Here is an 11481-nt window from a genome sequence, read left to right as displayed (position 1 = left end):
ATGGCTTTTGATGGAGACTCGTTCTATTTGTATACAAGTCTCAAAGAGGAAGATTACACTGAAGGAGTCTATGCTTTGTTACATGTAAGTACTATGTATTTTCTGCTGTGGTGGATGCATGTCTCTTATTGAATAATGCCTACAGTATGTTCAAATTGGAAGTTTCACTCTGGGAGTTTCAAAGTGTTTGCTATGGAATCCTAGAAGGGACTTGTCGCGTTGTCACCCTTACCAAAACAAGCAACAAGTATCATAATTTACCAAAGCGCGCCAACGCGAAAATATCCCTTCTAGGATTCCATATACTCCCTATGGTGGCTGGTTTCTGCAATTTTTCAATTTATATCATCGCAGGTGTTCCGCTACCACGCCTCCCGACTACAGCGTTGTGTCGTCATAAACAAGAGTGTGTGAGTCGGGTGTTACGCCGCTAGTACACATGATTCAGCAATATCACGTCGGGTGACGCCAGGAATGGGATACCCATGATAGGAATCTAACCCGGGTCTTTGAGCTGACTATTAGGCTACCAACAGCCCCCAATAGACAAGCAATAAGTCTGTGTTCGCCGGACAGCGAATGTGTACACTGTAGGATCAGAATATGATATCAATGTACAGCTGTCAGAGTGCCAGAAGCGCCCGTAAAAGTATGCCGACACCCAGAGACGTCGTTTACCGTAAAATAGCGATCTGATGTGATTGTGTATATTTCGGTAAAGGGGCCACTGGCCCATTATAGGTAGCACATTTCATCAAACAATGACGATCATGTGGTCCGGTAAAGTGAGTCAGTGAGTTTAGTGACTGGGCTACCCGTGCTCCTGGGTCGGTTGAATGATTTTGTGTGTTTGTTTGTTGTTTAACGCCGCACTCAGTAATATTCCAGCTATATGACGGCGGTCTGTAAATAATCGAATCTGGACCAGACGATACAGTCATTGACATCATGAGCATCGATCCACGCAATTGTGCTGCTAAGTGTACCTTTGATAATATGTGGTAAATAGAGATATGGACCTTTCACTGTTCATAAACACCTCTCCCAAATCTACGCAAATCAACTCACGAAGTTATCACAGCCTGCCTGAAACTCGTCGAGATAGTTAAACTGAGATCAGCGATAGAAGTGGTGACATCGACACCATGTCATGTTTTTTGCTTTGTTTGTTTGTTGTTTAACGCCGCACTTGGCAATATTCCAGCGATATGAGGGTCGCCTGTAAATAATCGAGTCCAGACCAGACAATCCAGTGAGTGATATCATGAGCATCGATCCACGCAATTGGGAGACGATGACATGCATTAACCAAGTCAGCGAGCCTGACCACCCAATCCCGTTAGTCGCCTCTTACGACAAGCATGGGTTGCTATTCTAACCGGGATCTTCACGGGTACCATGCCACGTGACATCAGATATGTACAATGTTATTGATATCTGACACGCAATAGACAACGGACAGTGACTGTACACATGCATATCAATAATGCAATTAGGGGCACGGGTGGCCCAGTCGTCTAAGGCGCCGCGATTCGCTGTGCAGAGTTGCGTCCCTTGGGCACGCCAGAAACCTATGATTGTGGGTTCGAATCCCGGTTCGCCCGATTATGTTTCTAAGTTTGTCAGCACCATACCCGTGCTCGTGGGTTTCACCGAAGTGGTAAACGTCTGAGACCTGCATCACTTCGGGCTTTCCTCCCACATTAAGCTGACACGCCGTGATATAACTGGAATACTGTTAAAAGCGGCGTTAAACCCAACTCACCCACTCACTTACTCTTCGTAATCATAAACTACTAGTATATGCATATATGGGCATGTTTCTTGAAAATTGTTTGAATACTTAGTATTGTTTCGTGGCACCGTAGTAACCGGGGTAGAATTGTTAACGCCGTGCTGTGTAATTCCATAATAGATCCCAATTTACATTTGCACATTTGCACCTACTCACGACATGGTGCAAATTTGACCCTGGTGTAAATATACACACATGAGTAAACGCGTTCACATGACAAGTATACTCACGTATGTATATTTACGCACGTATGCAAATATACACACATATGTATAGGTGCATGTGAACGTGTAATATACAACCTATTTTTAAACATGTTTTTATATGGTGTTGATGTTGAGTTAAGTTTATCAATTAATAATTTCTCTTCTATTTAATAACAATTAATCATTTCTAAGGGATCAGTTGGTTAAAACCGGCGTAAATTCAGTACCCTTTTCAGTCTACAATCTGATCCAATGAAAGAAACCACAACTAATAGTTAAGGGGTTAACACGGCTTTAAACAGTATTTTATGGTGTCAGCTTGATGTGGGAGGAGAGTCCGAATTGATGCAAGTCTCAGACGTTTACCACTGGTGAAACCCACGAGCACGGACACGGTGCTGACAAAGCCAGAAACATTATCTTGAGAAAGGTCAAATTCTAACCACCGATCATAGGTTTCTGGCAACTGTCCACAGCGAAACGCGAAGCCCCAGCCGACGGGGCCACCCGAGCCCCTGTTTCATATAGGAGGTATACTGGGTACGGATAGAGGAACCAGAGAATAACCAAAGTCGTAATGGCGTACTTAACATGTAAAATTCTATAGTAAAATCAAAGACGGACTCCTAGGTTCGAGGTAGTTCAATGTATTTTTTATCTCTAATTCGAGATAAGCGAGAAAATGTATATGTATTTATATAATGAGATGGTTAGGACCAGAGAATAGGTTCGAGATATCAGTACATTCGAGGTAACGGTGTCCAACTGATTTTATATTGGGGCGCACGAGTGGTTCAGTGACAAAATGCGCAAATTCTCTCTGTAGAGTTGCATTCAGTGTTCGAATCATGCGCCCCGATTATAATCCTTGTTCTGGCTGCTCGTTTGTTTCAAACAAAAACGTCTGTTGGTTGCCCATCACTCCAGACACCGTTGAAATACTGATCAAAGAAGCGTCAGACCCAACCCATTCACTTCCTGGAATATATCCAACAGACTAACTATTGCATGTCACGCACTGAACGATAGGAGTAGGGCCAGTCCACGAATACTGGCACACATTCAAAGTGAGCTTACATTAAGAGTTATTGATTTATTTGTTAACCACAAAACCTACTTATATACTTTCAACCTATAATGGCCAGGAGATTAGGGGAGAAGATTGTATTCTGTATTTACAGTGCCTTTTCTGAGCCAGCTTTTGCTTTAATCCGATTTGAATTCCAATGCTGTATTACAGCGTTGTTCGTTTTGTAGTCAATAGAATCTGTATCTTCAGAAACAAATGAACATAAAAATATAATTGATGTGCATTTTCTCGGACTTGCCTCCTCTCTATGCTGCGTGCTAACCTACTTACAGAGACATACAGATAAACGGGGACAGCCATTCAGACACATACAAACAGACACGGATCAAACATAAAGATAAACGTTGACACAGAGACATACAGACAGAGGTCATAGACATATAAACGAGGACAGCCATTCAGACACATACATACAGACACGGATCAAACATTAAGTAACAAACGCAGGCACATACAGACATACAGCGGTCTTGGACACATAAAAGGTAAAAGACATTCAGACACATACAGACAGACACGGATCATATAGAAAGATAACAAACGCAGGCACATATATAGACATACAAACATACAGACAGCGGTGAAAGGCATATACTGACGGAAATGAATAAAAGAACACCTCGTTGTAGACACAGTAAATTGATATGCTATCATGAGTTCCCAGCCTTATCTACTAGATATGCGTTGGAAACAATGCACACAAACACATCTCAACATTTGATTCTGATATGTGTTGAATTTGTATGCGCGATATTTCAAATGTAGTAACAGTAAAACCTATATCCCCATATATTTCATTGCTCCCTTATTCGTTTCCACCAGTATAATTATATAACTAGCCATTCAGACACATACATACAGATACCGACCGTACATAAAGATAACAAACGTGAACGCATACATAGACATACAGACATAAACAGGGACATCCATTCAGACACATACATACAGATACCGACCGTACATAAAGATAACAAACGTGAACGCATACATAGACATACAGACATAAACAGGGACATCCATTCAGAAAAATACATACAGATACCGACCGTACATAAAGATAACAAACGTGAACGCATACATAGACATACAGACATAAACAGGGACATCCATTCAGACAAATACATACAGATACCGACCGTACATAAAGATAACAAACGTGAACGCATACATAGACATACAGACATAAACAGGGACATCCATTCAGACAAATACATACAGATACCGACCGTACATAAAGATAACAAACGTGAACGCATACATAGACATACAGACATAAACAGGGACATCCATTCAGACACATACATACAGATACCGACCGTACATAAAGATAACAAACGTGAACGCATACATAGACATACAGACATAAACAGGGACATCCATTCAGACAAATACATACAGATACCGACCGTACATAAAGATAACAAACGTGAACGCATACATAGACATACAGACATAAACAGGGACATCCATTCAGACAAATACATACAGATACCGACCGTACATAAAGATAACAAACGTGAACGCATACATAGACATACAGACATAAACAGGGACATCCATTCAGAAAAATACATACAGATACCGACCGTACATAAAGATAACAAACGTGAACGCATACATAGACATACAGACATAAACAGGGACATCCATTCAGACAAATACATACAGATACCGACCGTACATAAAGATAACAAACGTGAACGCATACATAGACATACAGACATGAACAGGGACATCCATTCAGACACATACATACAGACACGGGCCATATAGAGAGTTAACAAACGTGGACGCAGACATTGATATACAGGCAGTTGACACAGACATATTTAATGAAGACAGACATTTGAGAGATATACATAAACAGACAGAGAGCACAAACACACATTCAGACACAGACATGGACATGTATTCACTGAGGCAGAACCACAGACAGACAGACAGACAGACAGATATGAGCACAGACACGGACGCAGACAACTGGAATACCCAGTCGCGGACACATCCATATGCACACAATATTCCACAGATTGCAGACAAACTACAGACACGAACCAGAGACTGCAAACACAGAGATACATTATTAGCATAATGAAACACTCTCACTTATTATATACCACCTTCTATATGACGTAAAATATCATTAATTCCATTCCAAAACATTGTCATCTCAAATGTCACATTTAATCTCAACATAAATATTTCTCATCTATAATCCATATATTATGTTTGCCGAAACTCCGCGTCACGTTTATTCTGGACGTGACATACATCGACCCACAGGTAGGGATCAAGCGTGACGGTGTAGGGATATTAAAACCGAATACCTCTCGCCTACCAAGCATGATATCTGTATTAGAACTGAGCTCATTGAACGCAGAACAATAAGTGCGTGAGTAGTTTTCAATACAGCGGATTGGATTAATAATGCACCTTGGTTGTGTAACCAGAACCTAGCTTTATCCCACGAGCTCGTCTGACCTAGCCAGTCCAGTTCTGTGGGTCATGACGGGAGCAGTATGGTGAAATTAAGGAAGGAAGGCACACTGTTACACATGACTGTCGAAAACAGAGATATTGATTCGGTAGGTTGTTGTTTTTCTACATGTATATATATATATATATATATATATATCAATGGAAAACTACCAGAAACAAGAGACTTCATTTTTAGCTCTCTGTAGCGGTCTGTAAGTAATCGAGTCTGGACCAGACAGTGCACTGATTGACAGTTGGGATACTATAACATGCATCAACCAAGTCAGCGAGCCTGAACACCCGATCCATTTAGTCGCCCCTAACCCGGATTATCGCGGGTCCCTCCCACATCAAGCTTATAGGTATAATATTCGGCGTTAAACCCAACCCACTCACCCTAAAATGAAGCTGTCTGTGTTATTTCAATGTTCCGCAATTACTGTCAATATTGTAGAAGGATCATTTCGACGCCATGACCATATATGTCAACTTACTATTTTCTAAATAAATAGCGAGATCTTAATGGTCGGATTATTATACACGGGATAGCTATGGAGTGGAAGGGTACAATTTCACATTGATCGAGATTCCATCGACACTCCCAGTATGATTCACCACAAAGGCTCACAGTTGGCGCAATTATTTTAAACTGAGTTGAAGTCGTTTTAAATACTAGTAGTTCTGCAGAGTGTCGTACCATTGTTAGGTATCCACTAGTCGTGGGTTCGACTCCAAGACTCACCCTGATCATGATATATCGATCCTTGGTTTGGCAACGTCATATCCTTGCTTGTGGGCTTCACTATAGTGGGGGAACATGTACAGCGTTTGTTACACTGGGGTTTCCAATGCCCTCAAAGTCCAAAATGACTGTCAAATCACAGACTCACTTTAAATTCAAAGACATACTGCAAATACATTAATTTTAATTCAAGTTAATCAAAACAGATGTCTTTGTCAAGTTCTGTTCGAATCCCCAATAGCCAATACTGTGAAATGTAAATATCTAAATATACCTTGACAGACATTCTTCGGTAATTTCCATAATAATTTAGGGATGTTATGACCTTCCCTGTGTGTGAATGTTTGACCTTCATGTATGACCTTCCCTGTGTGTGAATGTTTGACCTTCATGTATGACCTTCACTGTGTGTGAATGTTTGACCTTCATGTATGACCTTCCCTGTGTGTGAATGTTTGACCTTCATGTATGACCTTCCCTGTGTGTGAATGTTTGACCTTCATGTATGACCTTCCCTGTGTGTGAATGTTTGACCTTCATGTATGACCTTCCCTGTGTGTGAATGTTTGACCTTCATGTATGACCTTCACTGTGTGTGAATGTTTGACCTTCATGTATGACCTTCCCTGTGTGTGAATGTTTGACCTTCATGTATGACCTTACTTGTGTGTCATCGTCCCGAACCGGCATAGATCGTTTCTCATGTTTTCAGTCACTGGATTGCCGAGGTCAGACTATTACTTGGCCAGACTATTATTTAAATTCCGTGGTGAAATTCCGTTGGGAAATAATTGACAACATCATGTATTCATATCGGGTACACATAAAAAGGGGAGTAAAACCCAACTCACTCACTCGCCTTCATCTTTGTTGTTTGTATCCACAGCATGTATTTCGTCATGATACTTTTATATGTGCATTTCCGGTACAACGTAGGGACGTCGGATGAGTTGCTATATATGACATGGTAGAAATCATTTGCAATATTATGTTTCAGCCATCGATCACATGGAAGGACTACGTCGACGTGTTTATAAATGGCGGATTTGCCTCAAAGATCTCAATTCATAACACCGTCGACGGGAAAGTATGGGCAGCGTCACATAACGCCGCCTTCCACCCTGTAGAGGTCAAGGACATTATTGACGGCTTCGATGACCCGTCGAAGCTTCACTTACAAGGGATGGGCTTGGGGGGAAGGGTGTTCACCCTCACTAGGGTGACCGGACCCAGTATCATGGTGGGGCGGGATGCCCGCACCGCTGCCGGATGTGTGATATTCAAGGCTAACACGTGCGTGTTGATCGCTTTATACGAAGAGGGCACTCACCCCGGGAGCTGCTACAGCACCATGGTCAAAGTTGGGGATTATCTTCTTGATAGAGGCTTCTGACTTGAATTGAATTGAATTGACTTTTTGTAGCATTAGGATTTCCTTTGCTCTATCCAACAAAGATTATTTGACTCTATTCGCTTCTTGATCCTATCGGATAAGGAACATGTAGAGATTACTACACCAGTAACTGTCAGATACCATTTACCTTACAACGACTTGTTTCAGAACGTATCTAAGGAGCAAAAGGAGAGTAACCTTCATAAACCGTTCTTAGCTCATCGCCATGGAGTAGCTAGTAACGGACCTGGAATTCGGCCTGACACATATGTTTGATAAGTGTTATCTCAAATAGGTTTCGACCCGTGAATATCCGGGGTAGAATAGGTCTTCAGCAACCCATGCTTGTCGTAAGAGGCGACTAACGGGATAGGTGGTCAGGTTCGCTGACTTGGTTGATGCATGTCATCAATCACAATTGCGTGGATCGATGCTCATGGTGTCAATCACTGGACTGTCTGGTTCAGACTCGATTATTCACAAACCGCCGTCATATAGCTGGACTATTGCTTAGTGTGCGTTAAACAACAAACCAACCAACCAAATAGGTTTCTCACCAACCTGTGTGTGAGATAAGAATGTTGACAAGGTTGTTGTGTAGTGAACATGGACGTGTACCGTGGCATCACGGCTTTGTGGATGGTTACGTTGAAGCCATTCTGGACTTTCAAATACAGTGGATTTTCTGTACAACATTCCTCGTTTTTTTGACAAGATGAAAAGAAGAAAAAATGAACAAAGACGCGTCCATATTGACATATAATTTTAATTTAAAGGTTTGCCATGCTGACCAAAGGTGACACTGGAACAATACGAACTGTGACGCGTTTAACCGAAGCAGAGGCAGGATATGAATTACCTCTCTTGAAGTATGGGCGTGGATTATTATATTTCTTCAAACATTCAGATGACGAACCTACAGCCGTGGTGTAAAATACCCATGAACAACAGTTTATAAAAAGTAATCTGTGGGGCTGGGTAACTTAAGATATTTTTTGATAAAATCACCTGAGAGGTATAGTTTCTTTTGCTCCTCGGTATAGAAAGCGACCACAGCGAAGACAAACATGTCACCCTGCACAGGAATCTACCCGTTTCTTAAATGTTTAATAAACATGTAATTAAAAATTCAAGGTATATGACATTTCTCCTGCGTGTGTTTCCGAAGCATAAAAAGGACATTTCTTGTTATGTTTCTCTTAGGCCTCCGTTTGTTTGATTGCTGAACTAATTGCAGACATTAGTGACGTTTTGTTATCATCATGCAGTGGTTGTACCACTGTAATGTTAAACCTGTGATTGTGGGTTCGAATCCCGGTTCGCCCCGATTTTGTTTCTAGGTTTGTCAGCACTTTAACCGTGCTCGTGGGTTTCACCAAATGGTAAAGATCTGATACCTTCCTCACAGCTTTCATCCCACATTAAGCCGACACGCCGTCAGAATAAGGTATTTAGGCGGCGTTAAACCAGCTTCGGACTGTCCCTTAGTGTGTTCCTAATAAATTCCCCATTCGGAACATACTGCGCTTACAACCCTGCCATACTGTACATGTATCGTAATCTCACGAAAACTGCAACACGATTCACTTCCTAAAACACTTGCCTTCAATTATGTGTAGTTATTTACTGTCGTACAACTTTCTATGTACTTACTGGTTTGGCGCCATCGGGAGTGTACGAATGTTTGGCCGCCATTGCTAAGTGAATAAAAAGATTTTTACCGGACAGGTTTCCAACTTGATAAGTAAATATATTGTTGCACGATATTGTGTTCTACAGTTACTCATGTTTAAAGACAAGGGAAGTGAATCATGTTTCATTTGTCGATAGATCACGACGTATGCACTTGGACAGTCCTTAGCTCTGTGTAGCGACAAGTCATTATCACAATCTCTTATAGGGACAGCACAGAGATTGACGAAGATTGACCTGGTGTTATGTAAAATTGGCCTTTATCAATTATAACATGTGTCAAAAACTTGGATTGTCATTGGCGAAGTAAATACAATATCAAAATGGGGTAAAGTGAGTTGTTATACAACAATGAAATAAATAAAAGCGACAAAACCATTTCATTCCTTAACCATTGTTCATTGTTCGATTCCGACTATATCATGAGCATGTGTTCATGAATCACTTTCAAATAGTGATGATACCAGGTGTTAAAGGGGAGCGTAACCTGTCCCAACGGCGGTTTCAGTCACTAACACGGGTGAAAGGCAAGTCAACTGTTAACCTAAAAACAAACCATGTCAACATATGATACAATGTAAACTAGGGGACAGGTTGGATTATTTCAATTCTATTTCCTGTTTTTCACTTTGTGCGTTCCACATCACGCAGTGACTTCGACAGGTTCATGCATCTTGCCTTTTGCCCATTTCCCCCCTTCCACCGATTTACCCCCCCCTGAACTAGAAATAGAAGACACCAGTGAAACCGCCTCATTTGTTTCATATTTAGATCTATGCATAAAGGGACTAAGACTGTTTGACAAGAGGGATGACTTCATTTTTTTCAAAGTCAACTTTCCCTTTGTCGAGCATTATTAGCAAATTTTGAGATACAATCGAGCATGCTCTTTCTACCAAGATTTCAAAGAGCATCATACGACTCTTGCTCAGAAGTTGTTTTTGGTGTTGACATTTCATGTATTTAAATCCTACACATTTAGTGTGGTCTATCTAAACACGTTTAGGATTTAAACTCATGAAATGAGCTACCGTCTCAAAGCCTAAACACAAAACCCCCATAATCTAAACATGTTAACAACAAAAAGCATATGATTCTGTATTATCCTAATGATCTAAATATGTTTAAAGTGCACATCGTTGGGCATTATGTCAAATATGGATAAGATGTAAAATATATATTGAAATTAGATATGAAACTAAGATTCATAGGCATTTGCATAATGCAGAAACCACAAGTGACACAACACCCTACACAAGACTGTATGACAAGAGTGATGACTTCAACTTTCCAGCAGGTAACTTTCCCTTTATATCGAGCAATATTCCTGCAGCTCCAGCTATTGCTCTACATTTCACAACTTTTGAAGTACAATCGAGCATGCTATTTTTCTTCCAAGATTTCAAAGAGCATTAAACGACTCTTGCTCAGAAGTTGTTTGATCAAGCTTACAACATTCAAGGCCTCAGTAAAGCTTTCAAAAAGTTGTATGGTAGATATGTAGAGAACATTTCCAAACTTGACGCATCAGTGAATTATCACGAATTATGTCCGATGCAATTCCCTATTTTGACTTGTACCATATGTTCCCGTGTTTTTTCAGACGTTCAATTGACTTTACATGTGTTTGTGACGGGTGCCACCGTTGGGGCAGAATACGCTCACCTTTTCGCGAAAAGCTTGTATCATCACTATTTGATAGTGATTCATGAACATATCCTCATGATATAGACGAAATTGCTTTTAGCAGAGATTTCTTATGAATATGGAAAGGGTTTTGTCGCTTTTACTTACAACAAACTTGGAACAAAGTTAATATAAAAATGTACAAACAAACCAAGCTTAGTTAATGGCGACCAGGAAAATTTACATTTGTGACGACAACCGTCAACGCAGCACAGGACTACAATCAAGAGGTTTCAGGTTCTTATACCCCGCGGTTTCTAACATTGTTGTGTGCAAACTATTGGTGAACATATATGCATGCATCATTGTAAATCACTGATGACACCAGGTGTTCGTGGTAAACATGTCCTGCCATACCGTTTACACCCACCACTCACACAATTTGCATGAAGAAAT

General features: G+C 40.8%; 1 protein-coding gene across 1 annotated transcript; it reads left to right on the top strand.

Moving 5' to 3' along the window:
- LOC139478439 (uncharacterized) lies at positions 1-7707 on the top strand. Its single transcript, XM_071260898.1, has 2 exons — positions 1-84; positions 7312-7707. The coding sequence occupies exons 1-2, from the start codon at positions 1-3 to the stop codon at positions 7705-7707; spliced, it is 480 nt and encodes a 159-aa protein (XP_071116999.1).
- Positions 7708-11481: the final 3774 nt, after the last annotated feature.

Source organism: Haliotis cracherodii, unplaced genomic scaffold, assembly GCF_022045235.1.
Source record: "Haliotis cracherodii isolate W230 unplaced genomic scaffold, xgHalCrac1.p SCAF_4, whole genome shotgun sequence".
Classification (NCBI taxonomy): Eukaryota; Metazoa; Mollusca; class Gastropoda; order Lepetellida; family Haliotidae; genus Haliotis; species Haliotis cracherodii.
The sequence above is the reverse complement of the archived record's forward strand: the minus strand, read 5'-3'. Positions and strand labels throughout refer to the sequence as shown.

Excerpts from the sequence above, each read along its gene's own strand:
- LOC139478439 (XM_071260898.1), top strand. The coding sequence starts at position 1 with ATGGCTTTTGATGGAGACTCGTTCTATTTGTATACAAGTCTCAAAGAG. Across the intron at positions 85-7,311 it reads GAGTCTATGCTTTGTTACAT|CCATCGATCACATGGAAGGA; the intron begins GTAAGTACTATG and ends ATTATGTTTCAG.